We start from the raw sequence: 24,090 nt of genomic DNA on the forward strand, positions 1-24,090 counted from the left end.
TGAAGATTCCAAGGATAAGCTCCCCCCGATCAAAGGAGGCAACTGTAGAGATGGAAGCGATGCAATGTAAGATGGCCTTTGGGGAATCACGGATTAAACAGAGTTTTGAGAGGCACTGGGGACACAAGTACAAAATCAGGACAGTCTCTGCCCTCAAGTAGCTTACATTATTTCCTTTTTAAATTTTTTTGCGGGGCAATGGGGGTTAAGTGACTTGCCCAGGGTCACACAGCTAGTAAGTGTCAAGTGTCTGAGGACAGATTTGAACTCAGGTCCTCCTGAATCCAGGACTGGTGCTTTATCCACTGTGCCACCTAGCTGCCCCCAAGTAGCTTACATTCTACCTGAAGTTTAGAACATAGGCTATTCAAGTTGGAAAGAACCTCATAGGTCATCTGGTCTAGCCCAACCAATCATTTTACAGGGAAGAAAATGAAAGCCCAGAGAAGTCTATAATGTTTCAGAAAATGGAAGCAATATGTCAATTAACCTTAAATTATCTAATGCAAATGGTTTTACTATTTTTAAAAATGATCTTCATCTGTTAGCTTGTTTTCCCAATTAATGTGATTCATATTGGAAAGCTACAAAAAGATCCCTCCCTACCCACAGATGATCACCTCATCTCCTTTTTGAAACTTTATCATATTTTAAACTCTCCTTTCCCTAATTTTTCAGGAGACCCTTGGAAACCTTGCTCACCCTTTCCTGACCTTATTTTCTAAGAGTTGGGTTCAAGTCCTACTTTTGACAAGAGCAGTGTGAATTTAGGCAAGTTATTTTTTTTCCATGGGTCTCAGTTGTAAAATGGGGCCACAGGGATTTAAAAAAAAGTATTTTTTAACGCCAGAAAGTGCTATAGAAGCATGAACTAGCACTGTTGTGTCATGGCTGGTCTAAATGTCGAGTACTGGTAGAATTTTCATTTAAGTGGAAAATTTGCCCCTGGCTCCCTGAGAAAACCCCAGGAGACGACAACTAGGATCATGAAACCCAAAGTTCCACTGACCTACATACTGAAATAAAGGACCACATGAAAATAAAGTGTAGCTTAGTGTAGGATTCTTCTTCTTCTTCTTTTTGGAAAGAAATAAAGGTAAGCTTAATGTTTTAAAATTGAAGAACATGAAATACAAAGCCATTAAATATCCTATTCTCAAATTTACTGTTTCAAATTTATTGCCAGTAACGGGAGATAGAGGAGAAAGAAGGAAGATGGGTAAAAGCAAAGATTGTGGGTGGCAATTAAGAAAGTGGGATAGCTGGGCAGCTAGGTGGTGCAGCAGATAGAGCACCAGCCCTGGAGTCAGGAGTACCTGAGTTCAAATCCGGCCTCGGACACTTAACACTTACTAGCTGTGTGACCCTGGGCAAGTTACTTAACCCCAACTGCCTCACTAAAAAAAATTAAAAAAAAAAAAAGAAAGTGGGATAGGGGCAGCTAGGTGGCGAACTGCATAAAACAGCCCTGGATTCAGGAGGACCTGAGTTCAAATCCAGCCTCAGAAACTTGACATTTACTAGCTGTGTGACCCTGGGCAAGTCACTTAACCCCACTTGCTTCATACACAAAAGAGTGGGATAGAAGAGAGCTGGGAAAGAAAACAAAGGACAATCACAGAGCCGTAATGTATTATTATTCATCTCTGAGACACCCCCCCCACACACACACCTCCCCCCTAGCTAATAAATGGCAGGGCACAATCTAATCCGGATCGTTTACTCCAGACCTGTCGCACTTTCCAATTAGTTCAATTGTATGTGAACAGAAACCCCTTTTCCTCTGATAAGTGATCATCTAGCTTTTGATATAAGACTTCCAGAGACGGGACAATTCCTGACACAACCTGCTTTCCAACTGTGAAATGAGAAAATTCTTCCTAGTCACAAACCTCCTTAGAATCATAGTTTTAAAGCTTAAAGGACGTTTAGAGACGATCTACTCCAATCCCCTCATTTTATGAGTGAAGAAGGAACTTGCCCAAAGTCACATAGCAAGCGGCAGAGCTGAGAAGTCCTTACTGCACACCCAGTACTCTCGGCCTTGCATTGCACTGTCCCTCTTTAATCCATCCTCCAGTAATAAGGAGATTCACTTGCTTGCATCTGGGCCATCTAGGGATTTGAGGAGTGGGGTGATTAATGAATGTGGCCACTGGCCCAGAAATGTGCCGGAAACCCCGATGCAGGTGAAAATACCCACTTCCTTCCTCCCCAAATTCTTGATTTGTGCTCATGCCATATCCACTCGTTCATGCTGAAGGGAGGGACTCAGCAGGCTCAGTTTCAGAGGGGTTGCCCTGGGAGAGGAAACAGGATTGAGCAATCAGGTTTCCTGTTACTCTCTGGATGGTCTCCAATGGCTCAGCAGGAGGGAAAACATGTGATGGAAACTGTTATGCCCTTAACACATTTGTTTGATTTACTAAGGTGACATATTAGTTAGGAGACTTATGGCTTCATTGGTGCTTTAGGGAGCCATCTGACACGATGCTGGCTGCAGTAGGCGTATGGGCTGAAAGGAGGCTGCAAGGCTTTTTACAGATTCTACAATCTGAGAGTTGAAAGGGACCTAAAAAAGGGAGCAAGTCCAACCTATCTGAAGGAGGATTAGCCTGCCATACACTGAAGTACTGGACTGAGAGTTAGACTTGGGTTCAGGGACTGGTTTGATACCAGCTGTCTAACCCTGGGCAAGTCAGTTGATTTCCCCAGCCTCAGTTTTTTTGTTTTTTTTTTTGGTGAGGCAATTGGGGCCAAGTGACCTGCCCAGGGTCACACAGCTAGTAAGTGTGTAAAGTGTCTGAGGCTGGATCCGAACTCAGGTCCTCCTGAATCCAGGGCCGGTGCTCTATCCACTGTGCCACCTAGCTGCCCCCTCAGGTTTTTTTTAATCTATAAAATGGGGATAATATTTGTGCTACTTGCTTCAACTGCCTGCCTTTGTGAGCAAAGTGCTTTGTAAGCCTTATAGATTTAGAAATGTATGACCTATCAGCAAAATAGGAGGTGGTAATAATAATAATAATAATAATAATAATAATAATAATAATAATAATAATAATAATAATAATGTAACAAGCACATGCTAAGTGCTTTACAAAATATTATCATCTTTGATCCTTACAAGAAACCTGAGAGGTAGGTGCTATTATTATGCCATTTTTACAGTTGATAGAACTGAGGCAGACAGGTTAAGTGGGCTCTCTTAGTAAGTGCCTGAGGACTAGTTGTTAGGTGTTGGGGATTAGAAGACTGAAGCCCATAAACTTTAAGGTCCTAGCTCAAATAGTCTATAGTATGTTTTGTGTTTTAAAATTCCTTCTAGCTCTGACTTTCTTACTGTATGGATTGTAAAACAGGTAATCTGATATATCAGTCTATCATAATCTTCCCAGTAGAATGCAAATTCTTTGAAGGCAGGGAGTGGCCTGCTTGGCATATAGCAGGTGCTTGGTAAAATGTTCGATTGGTTGATACTAACCTCAAATGGGGTCATGAAGAGCCACACATGACTGAATGACTGAACAACAACAAACATGTACCCCAAAAGGAAATGAACATAGGTTGGGGTTTTTTTTTGTTTGGTTGGGGTTTTTTTGGTGAGGCAGTTGGGGTTAAGTGACTTGCCCAGGGTCACACAGCTAGTAAGTGTCAAGTGTCTGAGGTCAGGTTTGAACTCAGGTCCTCCTGACTCTAGGGCCGGTACTCTATCCGCTGCGCCACCTAGCTGCCCCATAGGTTGTTTTAAAAAATGAATTTTATTGCTATATTTGCTTTTATGTCATCTAGATTGTCCCCTGTATTCTTCTCTCTCCCCTTCCTGGACACATCCCTTATAATAAATCATGTAAAGAAAACTAGAAAGAAGAAAAAAAATCCGCAAAACCAATCCATACATCAAAAAAGAATATGGTGTTATATGTAATGTTCCTGTGTGTATTGAGGCAGCCAGGTGGTAGGTACAGTGGACAGAGCACTGGCCCTGGATCAGGAAGACCTGAGTTCAAAACCAGCTTCTTGTACTTATCTGTGTGACCCTGAGCAAATCACTTTTCCATTGCCTGCCTCAGTTTATCTGTAAAATAGGAATAATAAAGTATAACTTTCTAGGGTTGTTGTGAAGATAAAATGAGATATTTGTTAAGTGCTTTGCAAACCTTTAAGTGATACACATATGCTAGCCGTTATTATCATGTTGTATGCCTGTGCACTGAATCCCTCCCCTCTCCCCCAAAAAGCACTTCTGCAAAGAGTTGGGGGAGGTGTCTCCTTATATTTCTTTTTTGAGGCCAAGTTTGCTCTTTGTTATTTTGCAACATTCATTTTTTTATTATTTTGTGGTGACTATTCTTTCCATTTATGTCGTTGCAGTCATTGTGTCTATCATTTTCTTGGCTCTGTTTACTTCACTTTGCATCAGTTCATGTAGATCTTTCTGTGCTTCTCTTGACTTATATTGTCACTTCTTATAGAACAGTAATATTCCATTAGTCACATGCCAAAATTTATTCAGCCATTCTCCAATTGATGGGCATGTACTTTGTTTCCAGTTCTTTGTTGGCACAAGATGTGCTGCTATAAATATTGGTGTATGTTGTCTTTCTTTTTTGTCAATGACCTCTTTGATCATTGCCTAGCAGTGAAATTTCTGGGTCAAAGGTATGTACTTATCTGCAGAATTTCAAGTTGCTTTCCCATATTCTATCAGTTCTCAAGTTTTGTCAATTACACCTCTTGAACATGTGTCCCGCCCCCCATCCCATCCCCTCCTCTGACACTGCTGTCACCCTGATCCAGGACCTTCTCACTTCGTGCATGCCTAGACTAATACACTAGGCTTCTGCCTAGTCGACATACCACAAACCTCTCCCCACTCCAGCCTCTCCTCCACTCAGCTATAAAATTGTTCTTCCTAAAGTGCAAGTCTGACTGTGTCACCCCACTATTCTATAAACTCCTGTGGCTCCCTATTACCTCCAGTAGCAAATATAAAATTCTGTTTGGCTTTTAAAGTCCCTCATAATCTGACTGAAGCCTATCTTTCCAGTCTTTATACACTTTCTTCTCCTACATGTACTCTATAATGAAATGAAACTGGCTGCCTTGTTTTTTGATTAAGACACTAGCACTCTGGGCATTTTATTTATTTATTGAATTTTTTTTTTTTTTTTGGTGAGGCAATTGGGGTTAAGTGACTTGCCCAGGGTCACACAGCTAGTGTCAAGGGTCTGAGGCTGAATTTGAACTCAGGTCCTCCTAAATTCAGGGCCGGTGCTCTATCCACTGTGCCACCTAGCTGCCTCACTCTGGGCATTTTAAATGGCTGAACCTCAAGCCTAAAATTGCCCCCTTATCTCTTCCTTCAAATCTCAACTATAACCCCACCTTCTATAAGAATTCTTTTCCAATGCCTCTTTAATGCTATTGCCTTCCCTCTGAGATTATGTCTAATTTATCCTTTCTGTATCTTGTTCATACATAGTTATTTGCAGGTTGTTTTCCCCATTAGACTTCAAGCTCCCTTAGGAGCAAAGACTGTTTTTGCCTTTCTTTTTATTTTCAGATCTTAGCAGAGTTTCTGGTACATAGTTGGCACTTAATAAATGCTTGACTGGTTGATATGATTTTTAAAAGGCTTGTACTAATTCATAGCTCTACCAACAATTCATTAGTGTGTCTGTCTTTCTATAAGCTTTCAGGAGAAGCTTCTTTCCATTCCTTAAAGGAGGATGGCTCTTTCTGACGGCTTGAAATGGATTCAGTTGTTTGATCACTCCATCGATTTTGACTACTGCCATCTTTTGTCATTGCATATTCAACAGGTGCGAGGGGAAACCTTGGGGGTGTTTTGCTTTGCAGTTCTTTTATTATTAGTGATTTGGAAAGACACATATTAATGTAACTTAATTAACACTAACAGTTAATAGGAGAGAGCTAGAGGATTTTGCTGTACTCCCAGGCATTGCACATTTTAACAGTGGACTCTGGAAACAAGATCTCAGTTCAAAGGAGTGACTAAAGATAGGAATTATAGGCCAAGGCAGGAAAGAAGGGCAGTGCCAGGGGCAGGCCAATGGGGAAGATATTTTCAGCACAGGGGCCTTCCAGGAGCATAGTGAGTCGTGCTAAATGAACTACAGCATAGGGTTGTCTGCTTCCAGCAGGGAGAAAAAGAGAGGGGGAACAGTGCAAGACTGGACTCTCTTGGGAGAGCTGCTAAGCTTTTCTCCTTTAATGAGAGGCTTCTTTCCATTCCTTAGAGGTGGGTGGCTCTTTCTGACAGAGCTTGAAACTGATCACGCTGTTTGACCTTGGGAGGGTTATTTTCCCACTTTAGCTAATTGTGGCCTTCATAATAATAAGAGCTAGCATTTTATATAGCACTTTAAAGTTTGCAAAGTGCTTTAAAAATAATCTTATTTTATCTTTATAACAACCCTGGGAATGTTATTGTCTCTTTTATTTATGAAGAACTGAGGCAAACAGAGGTTATATGACTTCCTCAGGATTACATGAATTGATACATATATGCTAGCCATTATTACCATGCTGTATGAATGTGTACTGCATCCTTCAACATGCCCCCCCACTCCCCCCCCCCCGCCCCGCCCCCAAAAAACAACAAACCTCTGCAAAGGAGGTGGGGAAGGTGTCATATTTCTTTTTTTTTTTTTGAGGTCAAGCTTTTTCTTTGTAATTTCGCAACATTCATTTTCAATTATTTTGTGGTGACTGTCCAAGGCCATATTTGAACTCAGGTCTTCCAGACTCAAGGCCTAGAGTGCTCTATCCACCGTGCCACTTAGTTGCCTTAATCCTAATAATTATGTCCCAAGGTCCCTTCGAGCTCTAAATTCTTTGCTCTAACATTTTCTATTTGGAGATCCAGCTCAGACATTCTATAAAGACCAGGGAGAACAACACGAATGAAGGCAGAGACCAATGAGATGTATTTGGGGACCTCAAAGCGATTGAGCAGTCGAAAAGAATTGATTACATAAGGCTATGTGCTAATAGTACTATAATAAGCCTTGAAGATATCAATGGAAAAGTGAGTGACATTTCTTGTCCCTTTCCCAACAATTTACCCACACTTTCTCATCACATGATGAGACGGGGATGATGGAGAACCTCGAGTCCATGTCATGAGGATTAAGTGAAGGAATTGGGCATGTGGACAAAGAGGCTGATCTGGCTTGATGTGGGGGGAAACTTCCTACGAATTAAAGCTTCGCCCAAGAGGATTGAGTGGCTTTGAGAGGCAGTGGATACCCTTTCCTTGGAGGTCTTCGAGTGGAGATTGGACAACCATTGTTTGGGGTATATTATAGTAGAGAGTCTACTCATTTAGAGGTTGGACTAGATAGACATTGAGGGCCCCCTCAGCCCTTAGATTTAGTGAAATTCTCCATAGAGGACCCTCCTAATGATTCTGTCCTCTGGCTTTTCTGACAACTTTGTTATTAAATGGGCAGAATTTGGGCTACATTTGTTTTCCTGTTGTCTCTCTACATGGCCAATCCATCTCCTTTTCTTATCATATTCAAGTCATTGAGGGTGGCCTTTGTGACACTCTTCCTTTACAAGACGTTGAGAAAGTGCTTACACCCACCATGTTTTTCCAATTCCTTTTGTGCCACTTGCAAGTTTTAAATCTTCTGAGATCATGATGTTCCATGATTTACAGCCCTAATCATAAACATTTATATAGTATTCACTGCCTGCTGGGCACTAGGCTAAGTGCTTTAAATGAATTAATCCTCACAACAACCCTGAGAGGTAGATGTTATTATAATCCCCATTTTACATAAGAGGAAAAGGGGGCAGATAGAGATTAAAAGTGAATTGCATGGGGGCGGCTAGGTGGCACAGTGGATAAAGCACCAGCCCTGGATTCAGGAGTATCTGAGTTCAAGTCTGGCCTCAGACACTTGACACTTACTAGCTGTGTGACCCTGGGCAAGTCACTTAACCCCCATTGCCCCGCAAAAAAAAAAAAAAAGAAAGAAAGAAAAAGTGAATTGCAAAAGGCCACACGGCTTGTGTCTGAGGCCTCATTTCAATTCAAGTCTTCTTGATTCTAGACCAAACTACCCCTAAATAACATCGCTAGGAGGTTCTTCTCACCAAAGGTTTTAACTTTTGTATTGAATTTAAGCTTGTAAGATAGTTCTATCAGCACCTCTGCTTTGGATGGATGCTGCAGGATAAGCAATGAGCTGGGCCCAGAACTGGAGAGGGAGATTGATCTAATGTGGGAAACAGCACAGGGGTTTTAATGATCTCAAGTATTGCACATAGTAGGTCACATATTTGAATGAGTATCTGGAGACTTCAAACACAAGATCAATCTTATCTACACCCATTTAAGGGGATTAAAAAGTGTCTAAAGGATTTCAAAAGGCTTGGAGAGCAATTGTTCCCAGGTAAAATGATACCTTATCAAGGAGAGTCAAGGTGGGTAGTTAGAAATGAAATCTCGACTTTTGGCATTGTAGAGATCTGTCTTCAAAGGGCTTCTGCCTTTCCTGATGGTAACTCAACCACTCTCCTTTTTTTAAGGTTTGTCTATTTGATTGGCTGGGGGAAAAATGTCTTTCTCTAGGGCCCTAGTTTCTGGCAGGTAGGGGAAAACCTGCGGTCCAAGTTCTCAAGTAGTAGAGATGTAGTTTCCTTGGTCACCAGACCAAAGTGAAGAGATGAAGGGGCATACCTTTAGAAAATAGAGTAACAACAAAATAAAAACTCTAAAACCAGAGGAGAGTAAACTATGGGCTATGAGTCAAATCCTACCAGTTGGGGAGCCAAGTATGGTTTTTAACTTTTTAAATACAATTTTTAAAGTATTAAATACAATTTATTAGATTTTATTAAAAATGTAAAAGCCATACTGACCTCATAAAGTGGTTTGTATTTTAAAATGTACAAAATATTCTTGGCCCATTAAATAAACTGTATTTTAAAATGTAAAAACCATTCTTAGCTTCTGGGCTGTACAGTTTGGTACCAAATCTGTAGTCTGCTCTGAACTAAAAATATATATTTGCAAACTTTGTCATATATATATATATATGTGTGTGTATTTGTAGTTTTAAAAGGCCCCATAAAGAACATTTTTTAAAAGTTTTAACTGGAACAAAAGAGATGATGGTAAATCAGCTGGGGGAAATGAATGACTATTCCTAAGCTTGAGAACTGGAGCCACAGAGGGTTTTTGTGGGAAGAAGCTTCCACTCTAGGATGTTTACAGGTCAATGTTGGTTAAGCCTCAGAAGAAGTGTGAAATGGACCACTGCCTCTTCTATCAGTGGAAGCATATCAGGCACTACTTCTCTCAGGGAAATACAAGATGGGGGTGAGGGGGAGGAGTGGGGAGCCAAACATCTACAAAGTTCAATTCAAAGACTGCAGAAGTTTATTTTTATTTCTACTTCCTGGGAGCCTATTCCCTGGGTCCTCCTCTTGAGTCCAGAAGGAGGAATGAGATTAAGTTAGGAAAGCAGAAAGTATTCTAAGTAACTAAGAAAGAGTTTTTTGGGGAGGGCAGGAAAGGAAATTCTGCCTCAGCCAAAGGATGTTGAAAAGGTTTTTCTATTCCTTGCAGTATATAACATCTTTGGGCTTCAGTTTCCTCATTTATAAAATTAAGGAGCTGGATGAGATGATCTTGAAGGTTCCTTCCAGCTCTAACATTCTCTTCTCCGAGGCCCAAGTTCTGACTTTCTTTGTTCTCAAGTCTCTTTCATATGTAATAGGCTCTGAGCTCTTAGGGATGATGCCAGATGAGGTTAAACCATCCTTTGGTCATTAGCATTCATAAACATTTGGAAAACTAGAACACTCAGGATTTTGGGGTGGTATAACCCCCTTTCCTTTCTTTAAAGATTGAGTCTTCCCTTGATGGGAAGTACTGGTACTACTCATGGACAAAGTCCTGCCCTGACTGCCATGGGAGCTTTGACTTGCTCTATTTTCAAAATGGGTCACTCTCTCCAACTTTTAGGCAACCTTCGCCTTCCTGGAGGCCAACCCCGAAGGGCTCACCTTATTAAGGCCAGGCTTAAAACTGAAGGACAACTAATTGCCTTTGTGTACTGAAGCTCACAGCCCCCAAGATCAAGAAATCCACTAGACTCAACCTCTGAGGTAGCAGGGTTTGCAGAATACATTACTTGCATCATGGATGTTTACAGACAAAAAGACAACAGGACCAGGAAGAGAGGCACACAATAATTTATTACGGTCACCTTGGGAGAATCCTCGGTCTTCAGCTTCAGTCCAGTCCCTAACGAGCTATTCCACCCAAAGCTACTGTTCTGTTATATCTCCAAAACAGACAAGGGAAGGCAGCTTGGGAATCTAGATTTAAAACGACCGTGGAAAATAGTACACTCCATGAGTGGGAGGCAGAAATGAGCACAGAATATAGTTTTCTTGGTTAACAGTTCAAAGTGTGAGGGATGGGGTAGGGGAGGAAAGAATTTCTGAGAATTGAGTAACAAAACAACAACAAAAAACCCCTTTAAGTTAAAAAAATATATCTATGAATTTTGTGTTCTATATTTTAAAAAGAAAAAAGCCCAGAGACCCACAAAGAAAATGAAAAAAAAATCTTTAAACTAGAAGGAAGAAAAAAAAATGATGGCAAATCAGTCAGGGGAATGAGTGACTATGTCTAAACTTGAGAACTGGAGCCACAAAGGACTTTGTGCAAAGCAGACTCCACCCTAAGATGTTTCCAGGTCAGCCTCAAGCCTCAGAGGAAGTATGAGATAGACCACTGAATACTAGGAATTACTAATTACTAATTACTAATTACTAGGAAGAATACTAGGTATTACTAATTTTCTTAGTGTGAAATGCATGATGGGGGAAAAAGTGAAGAGCCAGCAAACAGATTATATGGAATTGAAGTTTTCAGATGAATTGGGCCTTGCTTTAGATCTAAGAGTGGGTGCAGAGAACATATAGAGAGGCTGCTCCCACTCACAGAACCCTCAGCATACACTTTTTTTTTTTTTGCAGGGCAATGAGGGTTAAGTGACTCGCCCAGGGTCACACAGCTAGTTAAGTGTCAAGTGTCTGAGGCTGGATTTGAACTCAGGTCCTACTGAATCCAAGGCCAGTGCTTTATCCAATGCGCCACCTAGCCGCCCCCTCAGCATACACTTATAATGGGTAAGGGAAATTGTTCCATAAGTACTCCCAAATCAAAGACACTTCACAGTGGTATATAGATATATAACACGAATCATGAAGTCTATAAAGTACAATGTCTCTCCATAACCTTTTCTTTCTATCTTTCTTTTTTAAAGACAACCACATTGAGTCCTAAAGGTACAGAAAAACATCTACAAAAATTGGCTTATAGAAGTTAGAGAAAGGTTAATTTAAAAAATCAGAATACAAAACTATTTTAAACCTGATGCTTGAAGATAGGCAAGTCTGAGATAATAAAGCACTTCTGGGAAGGGGTTTCAGCTGCTTTGTAAGGAGGCTGACACGTTGCTCATTCACTAAGGAGGCTCAGATCAATTTTAAAAAACAAACTTCTTTTTGCAAAGGATAGAATGATGGCAGATCCACAAAAAGGTCTTAGAGGTTTAGAAAGGGTAGCTTAATCTTTCTGAATGGCAGAAATGGGCCTCTGATGATATCATTTCCATGACTACCAGTCTCTGCAGCCATGGTAACGAGAGGCTAATGACGTCTTGCAGGGCATCAAAATAGAGCTATCTCTAGTAGCAAGGGCAGGGGCTGAACGCTCTAGTCTCTCCCTGTGAGGAAGAAGCAAGAGCCTTCTTTCAACAAAAGGGAACTGAGTTCAAAATATGGTTGAATTTCATAAGGAATGGAGAAGGTAGGGCTCCTGCAAGATAACTAGCGTAGGCTTTGGAAGAGTCCTCTATCATAGCAAGAGGCAACAGCAAGGACCCCAGCCTGGGTTTCAAGAGACTTAGGGTCAAAATGGCTCTGCCACTGCTATTCCCTCACTGTGTGGCTTTAGGCAAATCTTTTCTCCTCTCTAGGCCTCAATTTCTTCCCATGTAAAATGAAGGGATTGAACTAGACTGTAGACTTGGAACTAGGAGGTGTCTTAAAGATCATTTGGTCCAACAGGTCATCTTGGGATCTCTAAAGGTCCCTTCCAGCTCTACCATTTCATGTTCTAATACTCTGCGTTTTCATTATGTGCTGATATCACTTTCTAGACCGAGCTTAGTAAATGTGGGGAAGGGGGAGAGAGGGAGGGCGATTGGAAGGTCAGTCTGTACCTGCCCTTTCCCTGGGCTGCTGGGATGAGCAACAGACAGACTCAACCAAAAGAAGTATTTGAGCTACCGAAGGATTATCAAAAAGCACGAAAAGTGTAAAATATCATAAACCATCCAGCTCCCTGATCTCTTTCAAAAGTCACCAAAGCTAACAATTCACTGGCTTGTCCTTATGATTGCTAATATTCTAAGCACATCAAACTCAGCATATATCAAGACAGGAAGGAGAAGAAAGGGAAGAAGAAGGAAGGGGTGAAAGCTCCCTCACCCCATTCACTCTTTGCAGGCTGAAGGCTATTTTGGTTTGCCAGCTCAGCCTTCCTTCTGGACAGCTCAGCTCTGCCCAGTCCTAGGCAAGCCTAGTGCTTTGCCCCGACAATGCCCTGAAGCATGTCTATGGGCAGCGGAAAGACAATGGTTGAGTTTTTCTCTGCAGCAATGGTTGTCAGGGTCTGCAGGTAGCGTAGCTGGAGAGCAGCAGGAGACTCAGTGATGACCATTGATGCTTCTTTCAAGGCCCTAGAAGCATTCATCTCCCCTTCTGCAGCAATGACCTAGAGCACAGGAAAGACAGTGGTCACTTGGGAACAGGAATAATCACCTACTCAGATCATTCTTATCCGGGCAGTGACTCATACGCTGGAGGCCTGCATGTTTAGAACCTCTTCATGTTCTCCTTGTATTGTACCTCTTTACTGTCGCATTATGAGACCGCAAGGAAACTTTAGAAATCATTTCGTCTAACTTCCTTGTTTCACAGAAGAGCAAACTGGGGCTTTGGCAAGAAGGCGAGCATGATTCTCATGAGGTCACACAGTCGGTATCAGGGTCATGATCTGAATTCATGTCCTCTGACTCTACTACATCATAAATGACAACTCTTGCCTCTCCATCACTAAGATTTGCCAAATTTGTAACTCACAACAACCTGGTAAGGTTCAGTAAAGTACAAATACAAATCGCCCCATTTTACAAATGAGGACTCTGAAGTTCAGAGAGAGGAAGTGACTCCTGGCCAAGATCACGTGCCTAGTGTCAGGGAGAGTGGGCACTGAAACTCAGACCTCCCTCCTCCATTGTACTGAGACTTTAAGGGATTCATTTTCTTATCTATCAAGACCTTAAAGCTGAAAAGGCTTACACAAACCCCACAAACTAGCATCAATTCACCACAGCGCTAGGAGTGGAGGGTGGGGGTCCACACATACTAAAGCATTATTGAATAGAATCACTCTATTAACAGGTCACTCACTATTAAAGTTTCAGGGTTCTGAGAGTAGCTTATTTCAAAGACAGTATTTTTGTTGAAATCAATTAAACCTGCATGTTGGGGTGGGGGGTGCGGGACAAGCAGGCCTTCTTGTTATCCATTGTAGGTATAAGCCCAAGCAAAACATTTTAGGGAGGCTCTGACAAGTTGATGTTTATCTAGAAAAAGGTGACCAAAATGATGTAAGGACTGGAAACCATGAGGAAACCAGGGATGATTAGCCTGGAGAAAATGCCATGGTGGGTAAGAGCTGGCTTCAGAGGCCAGAAGACCAGAGTGAAGGTCCTGCTCTGCCACATATTGGCTACATGACTGTGGGCAAGTCTTCACCTCTCACTGAGCCCTAGGTAACTCTACCAGGGTAAGCTACAGAGCAGATTCCAATCTACACTGATACAGGGAGCTTATACTAGAGGAATCTTCCACTGATGAAATCACTGACATATTACCAAAAAAATAAATAAATCCAACAAACACTTTTCAAGCAATTACTAAGTGAAAAGCACCATACTTAGGAGCTCAAGGGCACAAAGACAAAAATGAAATCACCCTGAAGCAGTTTAGATTTTCATTGTGTGTCATGGAGGGAGAAACAGATAAGAGGCAATTTGAAGAGAAGAATTCAGGGAAGAAGTGGCTTGTGGGAAGTCTTGAAAGGTAAGAATGATGAATGGGGAGTGCTCCTCACTCCAGGATATCCTCTGTTCAGCCACTAAAGTGATTTTCCTGAAGTGCAGGTCTGATCATGTCGCTATCCCTACTTAATAAACTCTAGTGCCTCCCTATTGCCTCTAGGATCAAATACAAAATATGCTGTGTTTGGCATTCAAAGCCTTTCATGATAAGCTAGCCCCTTCCTATCTTTCCAGTCTTTTTTTTTTTTTTAAGTGAGGCAATTGGGGTTAAGTGACTTGCCCAGGGTCACACAGCTAGTAAGTGTTAAGTGTCTGAGGCCGGATTTGAACTCAGATACCCCTGACTCCAGGGCCAGTACTCTATCCACTGCGCCACCTAGCTGCCCCCCCTTTCCAGTCTTTAACACCTTACTCCCTGACCTATGTTCTTGGATCCAGTGACACCACCCCCTTGACTGTTCCATGTACAAGATCTCATCTCCAGGTATTTCCTCTGGCTGTCCCTTAAGCCTCTCCCTCCTCCCCTTGACTACTGATCTCCCTGGATTTCTTTAAGTCCCAACTAAAATCTCACCTTCTACAGGAAGCTGTCCCCAAACCCTTGTAACTCTTGTTCTATGTCTGTTTTATTCTATTTATCCTGTTTGTGGCTTGCCTGGTATATACTTGTCTGCATCTTGTTTTCCCCATTAGACTATAAGCTCCTTGAAGGAAGGAACTGTCTTTTGCCTCTTTTTGTATCTCCTGCACTTAGCACAGTGCCTGGTACCTAGTGAGTGCTTAATAAATATTTATTGACTGATTAATTGAAGGAGATGAAGAGGGAGTACCTTTCAGGCATGGGGATAACTTATGTGAAGGAACAGACATGCTCCCTGTCTTTAAATCTCTGAAGAGCCATCCATCATGGGGCCAGAGGGATTAGATTGCCTCAGAGGGTAGAACTAGAACTAATGCTAAGAATTCTAATTCAGGGAGGTAGATTTTGGCTCAAAATGAGGAAGGGCTTTGCTAACAATGAGAGACCCCTGCAAGGGGCTGCTTTAGTGTCACTGTGAAGTCTTCTTCAGCATAGACTACAGGTGATGCTGGTTCAAGCAGATGATGCCTTGTCAGGGATGATATGTATAGAAAGCCTTATGCTACAGGTCAGGTTGGACTAGCCATTCCATTGAGGATTCTTATACCCTCAAGAATCTAATTTTTAAACTCTCTGGAAGAAATATTCCCATGGATAGGAAAACTTTGGCTGTTACTACTACCATGAGTAGCCCCAGTTAATTCACTGTACTGTATCTTTCTAAGCCTCAGTTTTCCCATCTACCAAATAATAGGCTTGAACTAGACAATCTCTAAGGATCCTTCCAGCCCTAAGTTTTATGAGAACTAAACTTATGACTTAAGGTAACGCTTCGGGGTGCCCACAACTAAGAATACTTTCATTGTTCTTATAAACACTGTACGTTCTTAGTGAGTCAGACTCAATATGTCACAGAAAAAAATAATGAAATGAAAGGGAGGGAGGGGAGAAAGGAACAGGAAATGTTCCGAGAAAACCATAGCATATGTGATTTCCCAAGCCAGGAATTAAGCAAATAGGAGTGGGCTGGTTTTCTGGTGGAGTGGTTTAGTCCTCACTACGACTCTCATTCAGGGTGTCTGCTTGGCTCAAAGTGACCAAGTCCAGAGGCAGCTCATTGCTCACCCTTAAATCAGACACAGTTGCCTGGATTTGGAGACAGGAGACCAGCTCGGCCACTTAGAGGCTAGGTGATTTTGAGCAAGTCACTTTCTTTTTCTCAACTTTAGCTTCATCGTCTATTAAGTGGGGAAAATAATACTTGAATTCCGACCTTCACTAGATTATTGTGAAGAAAGTGCTAAAGTAACAGCATTCATTATCGTAGAAATAAATGCTTGTTACTCTTTAAGGAAAGCAGAATATATATATATATACATACATATACATATATATATACATACATACACACACATACATACACATATAGGTCTACAAAGAGGCTGAGATATGAAGTTAATTGAAAGGATCTGGAATTGGCTATAGCTATCATTAAATTTGTTCTAAAATAAGGTTAAGTAGAGTCTGGGTAGAGCTATATAACATTTGTAGAGCTACTGATACAAAACACAGAATAAAATAATTTCTAGTGTAGTAGACCTTGCCCCTGATACTAGAGATGGCGGTATGTATGTATGTACATGTATATGTGTAAATGTGTGTATATGTAATGTATATAGCCATCTCTAGTATTGGAGCAAGGTCTGAAAAGTTGATTCTCTCCTCACGGGTCTGTTTTCTTATCTGTAAAATGGGAACCATAATTCCTATGCTAATTTCCTAGCAGGGATGTTATAAGGAAAAGTGCTTCGAACCTTATAGAGCTGCAGGAACACAAGTCAAATGGGAGCTGGTACAAAGGGCAGGAGACATTTTGTTCAGCAAAAAAGCAAAGCAATGACTGGGACAGCTAGGTGGCGCAGTGGATAGAGCACCGGCCCTGGAGTCAGGAGGACGTGAGTTCAAATCCGGTCTCAGACACTTAACACTTACTAGCTGTGTGACCCTGGGCAAGTCACTTAACCCCAATTGCCTCACCAAAAAAAAAAAAAAAAAAAAAAAAAAGCAATGACTAATGAAGTAGGCAAAGATATAGAAGAGACAGAGAAGAGGGAGAAAATTTCAGGGGAACACATGGTAAGAAGTAGGAGAGACTTCTGCTGGAGCAAAGCTGCTCCCTTATCCTTGGAGTCAGGGTGGTTTGTTGGTTACCTTGGCTCGGGCCTCCCGGGAAGCCTCAGCCTCTGCAGCCATGGCTCTCTGCAGCTGCACAGGTAACTTCACATCCTTAATTTCCACACGCTCTACCTTTATCCCCCAGTCATCTGTGGCATCATCCAGAGTGGCCTGTTGGGAAGAAAAGGGATGAAGGTGAATTTGCCCAAAGTCTCAGCAGATAAAATAAGGGGGTGAGCCAGAGGTCCCTGAGGGGGATACCAAGTCCCATAGGTATGACAGTCCATGACTCTATCACTTGGTATGGGAAAGGATGGGGCTTGGAGGCTGGGATGGAGAGAGGAAGGTAAAGAGCTTTCAGTCTGTTAGTTTTGTGTGCAGAACGATGGAGGAACCATGACCTGAGAGTCAGGAGACCTGGTTTCTCACCCCATCTTTAGCATTAACCACCTGTGTAACCCACTCTCATTGGACTGTACTTTCCTCAACTGTGAAACGAGAGGCAACATAGTATAGTGGCCAAAGTGCTGGCTGGGTATGGAATTAGGAAGACAAAGATTCAATCCCCACCCCTGACACCAAATATGTGACTGTGGGCAACGAATAAACAAGCATTAATTCAGCACTTACTGTACTAAAATCTTGAAATAGAAAGGTAAAAACAACCCCTGTTCTCTAGATCACATTCCATTGAAGAGACAACAGAAAAACAATTATATAAAAATAAGATTTTATATATATAGTATATATATGTATATATATATATATATATATGTGTGTGTGTGTGTATGTATGTAGTGAAAAGGGGAGGTGATCTCAGAGAGAAGGCGCTAGCGATGGGATTGAGTTGATTTATGAGGGAAGGCAGGAGGAAGAAGGGAGGAGGGAGAGCGTGCCAAGAATGGAGGACGGTCAATGATAATGCATGGAGTTGGGAGGTGGGAGCAGTGTATGAGGAACAGCAAGGACAGGGCAGTGGGATCATGTTGCACATTGAGGGAAATAGACAAAGGCTGGAAAGGGAGGGAGGGGCCAGGTTGTGAAGCAATCTGGTGGAAAGGCCCCATATTCCCGATGGACCAACAACGCCCTGTGGAGGATGTATGGGAGATTAGGCAAGAGTCCCATGGGACCAGAAGGCAAGGATGGGCACAATCTCTCACCTGCAGAGTGCCCGGTATGCAGTAAGCTCTTAATAAATATTTATTGATTTGACTGATTGCCTGGAGGGAATCCCCCGCATTGAAAAGAACACAGATCCAAAGTACTGGTATTATACAGGAAAGGCTTTCATCTAAGTCTGACAACAGATTGAGGGGCTGTTACCTGAGCACCAGCCAAGCCCATTTCACACAAGCTCCTCACCAAAGGGAAATTCTCTTCAAATAGGAAATTCTTCTGACTATAGCTATGAACTAGCAGATCAAGCTCTAAATCACCAAACCAAAGGGTCAGAGGGAAGATCATTTAGTCCAACCCTTTGATTTAATGAATAAGGAAACAGAGGGCCTGAGAGGTACTCTAAGTTCCTGAGGTTACACAGGTAGCAAGCACCAAGGGCTAGGAATTAATTTATAGGTCCAGTGCTCCTTCTACTCTCACCATGTGGCTTCTCTGGGCTTCTGTTTCCTAACTGTTAAATACTGTTAAATGCCTAAAAGTCCTTTCAGTTTTAAATCCTAGGAGCTAATAAAAGTCATTACTGTAAGAAACACTCTTTCCCATTCCCGTCCTCCAGTTTGTCGGCTACGTGGGAGAACATTTCCAGGCAAAGACTTTGGGGCTTTCTGACCCCTTCCCTCTTCCTTCCCTCCATCCTACCCTCTTTTCCAAAGCTTGTTTTAATTCCCAACTCTAGGAAAGGAAAGTGACAGACCAGGTGCCAATTACTGATTAGACCAGAAGGGGCAGCTGCTGTACCAACCTGCATGTTATGGGCAATCTCCTCCCGGTCAGAGAGGATCTGAGAGAGATTTTTGGTGCCCAGGACATTCCTCAGGGTGGTCTGTGCCAGGAGGCGGGTGGCTGAGTCAGCATTGGTGATGTTAGCCACTGCCAAGGTGGCGTTCTGCACACGGTAATAGACCACTCCATCCACACTGACAGTCACAGAGTCCTTAGTGAGAATCTATAGGAAGAAAAGAGAGAACCTTATGTCCATTAACCTGACTAAATTTTGAGTATATGCTGCAGGAAATAATGAATGGTAGATACTTCTTTTTTAAATTAAAAAAATGATTTTTGGGGCAGCTAGGTGGTGCAGTGGATAGAGCACCAGCCCTAGAGTCAGGAGGACCTGAGTTCAAATCCGACCTCTGACACTTGACACTTACTAGCCTAGCTGTGTGACCCTGGGCAAGTCACTTAACCCCAATTGCCTCACCAAAAAAAAAAAAAAAAAAGATTTTCCAGTACAATCCCTTTACTCCTTCAAGGCCTGAGCTCAGGCAAGACCTCTTCATTTGCTTAGCACATAGTAAGTGCTATATAGATTTTAGCTATATTATTATTACTCCCCCAATTAGAAATCAGTTGACTACCTTATATTATTGGGTGAAGATAAGGCCTCCTACGTGCCAGGCAGTATGCTATGTGCTTGAGATACAAAGAAAGGCAAAAATCAGGCTCTGTTCCCAAGGGGCTCCCAGGCTAATGGAAAGAGACAACCTACAAACAAGTACACATAAGGTCTATACAGGATAAACTGGTGATAGTTCCTCACCTCTGGCAACAAAGGGGAGGGACTAAGATTAAGGAGGACTGACTGGGAAAGTCTTTTTTTTTTTTTTTGGTGGGACAATGAGGGTTAAGTGACTTGCCCAGGGTCACACAGCTAGTAAGTGTCAAGTGTCTGAGGCCAAATTTGAACTCAGGTCCTCCTGAATCCAGGGCCGGTGCTTTATCCACTGCTCTCTCTGCCTAGTTGCCCCCAAAAGTATTTTTTATTTTAATTTTTAATTTTTCTCATTTATATGTCAAGATATTTTTTGAATTTCAAGTCTTTCTCCCACCTCCTATGGCCAGCAAGCAATTTAATTAATTAATTAATAAGAACAAAAAGAAAAAATGCAAGAAAGAATAAATAAGAACAATGACGAAAAAGCAACAACAAAAGTGAAAATAGTATGCTTCAGTCTTCATTTAGACTCCATAGTTCTTTTTCTGAATGTGGAGAACATTTTCCACCTTAAGTCTTTTGGGATTGTCTTGGATCACTGCATTGCTGAGAAGAGTTTAGTCTACAGCAGCTGATCATCACACAATGTTGTTGATACTGTGTGCAATGATCTCTTGGTTCTGCTCATTTCACTCAGCATCAATTCATGTAAGTCTTTCTAGGTTTTTCTGAAATCCATCGGTTCATCATTTCTTAAAGCACAAGAGTATTCCATTACATTCATATACCACAACTTGTTCAGCCATTCCCTAATCAATGGGCATTCCCTCAATTTCCAATTCCTTGCCACCACAAAAAGAGCAGCTATAAATATTTTTGTACATGTGGGTCCTTTTCCCTTTTTATGATCTCTTTGGGATATAGACCTAGTAATGGTATTGCTGGGTGACTGGGAAAGTCTTGAAAGTGGGACTTTAGCTGAGACTTGAAGGAAACCAGGAGGATCAACTAGAGAGAAAGCAAAGCACTCAGGCCAGTGTCACTAGATCAAAGAGTACCTAGAGGGGGCAGCTAGGTGGTGCAGTGGATAAAGCACCGGCCCTGGATTCAGGATGACCTGAGTTCAAATCCGGTCTCAGACACTTAACATGTGCTAGCTGTGTGACCCTGGGCAAGTCACTTAATCCTCATTGCCCAGCAAAAAAAAAAAAAAAAAAAAAGAGTACCTAGAGAGGAGTGAGGTCTAAGGATACAGGAAAGGTAGGAATGGCCTGATGATGCAGGGTGTGGAAAGCCAAAGAGAGGATTTTCTATTTGGCCCTGGAGGAAATGGGGAGCCAAAAGTGTTTACAGAGTAGGGTCAGACCTGTTTTAGGAAGAACCCAGTGACAGCTGAGTGAAAGGTGGATGGTCATGGAGGGAAGACTTGGGGCAGAGATCAACCAGAAGGGAATGAGGTGATGAGAGCTTGTGACAGTTTCAGAAGAGAGTAGAGGGCATCATCTTCATCCAAGGAGAATTGTTACCCTTCCTTCTTCAAAATTTCCTGAGGCACTTTGGATCTCTTCTTCATCCCTATCACATTCCTTGTATTATATCTGTGTCTGTCTTCTATCTCCCCTCCACCCTACTCCCTAACCTCTCCCTCCTCCCCCAAGTAGCATATAATCTCCTTGAAGGCAGGAACTGGATAATTTTTCTTACTTTGGCTCCTCAGTGACTTTATAGCAAGAACTAAATAATGTTGGTTGAATTACAGATGATAAAAATGACTTCTGTCCTTTACATTTTCCAAGGCTAGTGGGGAAGACAGCCAAGGAATCAGAGGACCTGAGTTCAAATCCTGACTCTGACACTTGTTAGCCCCTGTTATATCAGACAATGCATTTCAACTCCCCTGAGTTTCAGTTTTCTTATCTAAATGCAAGACCTCCCCTCCTGGGTTACTGTGAGAAAATGAATTTTGTAAAGCTTAAAATGTTGTCGTATTTGAGTTTCACCGAGTAAAGGCAGTTTCGTCTTTCGTATTGTATCTCAGAACCTAGCGCACTGTCTGGTATATAATAGATGCTTAATACGTGCTTATTAATTGACTGATGGGTAGAAATGTGAGCTATGATTACCATATCATTCAATCAATAAAGAGCAGCTGCATTTTAATAGGGGACAAAGTAATGAATCACAGAATGTCAGAGCTAGAAGGGTCCCCAGGGACCACTCAGTCCAAACCGTGCCTAAACAGGAATCCTCCTCTGTGATTCTACTCAGCTCCAGCCTTAAGAACTCCAGGGAGGGGAATCTATCTGTGGAGAGGCTCTAATGACCAGTAAGTTTTGTGTTCAGCCTGGTTGCTGATCACAGCCAAGAAGCTGGGAAACATGCCCCAGCAGATTCACACCTTTTTTTGGCGGGGCAATGAGGGTTAAAAGTGACTTGCCCAAGGTCACAGAGCTAGTAAGTGTCAAGTGTCTGAGGCTGGATTTGAACTCAGGACCTCCTGAATCCAGGGCTGGTGCTTTATCCACTGTGCCACCTAGCTGCCCCAGATTAATACCTTTTTAACAAAACTTAAGTGGAAGACTTGCAGCCTGCTACAACTTTTGTGTGAGTTACCTAATCTCTTCCGGAGAGAGAAATCTCCTGGTTATATGGGGAAGAGAATTGTCTCTTCTTGGATAAGGAGGACTGTGACCTTCCCCACCTCATCCTGTGTAAGAATTTTCTGTAAGGTGCCGATTTAGCAATAAGCAGGACGCTGAATCACCCATATTACTGGGAAAGGAAATGGCAAAAGTGCACATTACTTAGGGTTGTGGCTTCAGGTGGAAATGGTTTCTTCCACCCCAAGAACTGGAAGTCCACCTGCAGGCTTCCACTAACAAGCAAGAGACCTGACCACCTACAACATGGGCAGTGGGTAGAATTGAGCCCAACAAATAAAGACCTCTGATGAAGAAGTCTAGACCAGCTGGCTTTGGGTCAGTCATTTCTCTTCTTAAAACCTCAGTTTCCTCAAGTATAAAATGCATGGGTGGGACCAGATAAATTCTAAGGTCCTTTCTGACTGCTCAATGAATCTGGGGAGACACCACAGGTCTTTCTATTCATTTGTTTTGTTTTGTTTTTGCGGGGCAATGAGGGTTAAGTGACTTGCCCAGGGTCACACAGCTAGTAAGTGTCAAGTGTCTGAGGCTGGATTTGAACTCAGGTCCTCCTGAATCCAGGGTTGGTGCTTTATCCACTGAGCCACCTAGCTGCCCCCTGTCCTGACCTCATTTCATTGAGAAGAGTAGCAATGACAGTTTACATTCCATAAAATTTTATGGTTTATGACACGTTTTGCTCACAGCAACTTTGGGTGGGAGGTCAGTATTTCATATTTCATAGATGGTTCTCCTTTCTAAATTCCTTTTCTCCTAAAATACTCTACATTTGCTGATCCCACATTTTGTGCTCTATGGTCCCTTTCAGCCCTTCTGACTGCAAATCCTGTTGCTCTTCTAAAACAGTCTATAAATCCAAGGAAGCAATTATTATTATTATTAGGAGTAACATTAGCCAAATAGATTTTTACAATATATACCAATTTAATGATGATGATAAAATAATCACAAAGTAATCAGGCATCTAAGCAGTGATTCAAATAATAACATATCATTTATGATGACTTTGTGAATATAGATTTAGTGGTTTCTTGGAATAAAATAGAGGCAGCAAGACTGGGGTAGTCAGAGGGTGTGTATTCAAATTCTACCTCTGTCACTTACTATCTGGTATGACCTTGGGCAAGTCACTTAAACTTCTTCAAGCCTCAGTTTCTCCATCTGTAAAACAGACTAAATAATCTAAGGTTTCTTCTAGTTTTACATTCGTGATCCTAAAACTCCAAAGAAATCGTTGCCAATGAGACTTTTATCCATGATAATATTCTTTTGGCTTCTATCACCTCAGCCCACTGTTTATTGCAGGCAGAATGTTTACCTTAATTCACAGTAAATTCACAAGGGACAAGTAAATAGAAGTCTTTGCCAAGCGCTTTGATCAGTCTCCTGAGGACAGGCAAGGCAACCACAATGCAGCAGCTTGGAGTAACCCAGCTCAAGGACACTGGAACATGCACAGAGCAAGGTGAGCCCCTCAAAAGCCCCTCAGAGTGCTGGGGACAGACTAAAAGAACGTCATCCATGGGCCCTTTCCTGTTGCCCAATAAGATTTTCCCTGCCCGTGGCTCAGGGAATAAGGCCAGACACCAGTGGAGACAGGCCCTCAAAGGCAAAGGAACAGGTTTTAGTCACTGAACCTCAAAGCTATGGCCTCAGAGGGATTCTTCCTTCCCACCCTTCCCATCTTTCTTTCTCTATCTCTTTGCTTCCATAAAACTACCATAGGGTATTGAAAAGAGAAGTGAAGAAGGAGATTTAGGCTTCTGGCCCCACCCTGTCAATGATTCACTGTGTTATCTTGGACCAGATAGTTCATCCAGCTCTAAAATGATATAAAATATAAGCTGTTGGGGCAGCTAGGTGGCGCAGTGG

At 42.1% G+C, this 24,090-nt stretch overlaps 1 protein-coding gene across 1 annotated transcript in view; it reads right to left on the reverse strand.

Moving 5' to 3' along the window:
- Positions 1–10,220: 10,220 nt before the first annotated feature.
- STOM (stomatin) overlaps positions 10,221–24,090 on the reverse strand; it is a 50,468-nt gene continuing 36,598 nt past the window's right edge. The window contains exons 5-7 of the mRNA XM_043988722.1: positions 18,863–19,066; positions 16,975–17,109; positions 10,221–12,832 (exon numbers count right to left, since the gene is read on the reverse strand). Coding sequence (XP_043844657.1) covers positions 12,638–12,832; positions 16,975–17,109; positions 18,863–19,066 — 534 coding nt within the window. The 3' untranslated portion in view covers positions 10,221–12,637. The remainder of the gene's footprint in view (positions 12,833–16,974; positions 17,110–18,862; positions 19,067–24,090) is intronic.

The sequence above is a fragment of the Dromiciops gliroides genome, chromosome 2 (genome assembly GCF_019393635.1).
Source record: "Dromiciops gliroides isolate mDroGli1 chromosome 2, mDroGli1.pri, whole genome shotgun sequence".
NCBI classification, from domain to species: Eukaryota; Metazoa; Chordata; class Mammalia; order Microbiotheria; family Microbiotheriidae; genus Dromiciops; species Dromiciops gliroides.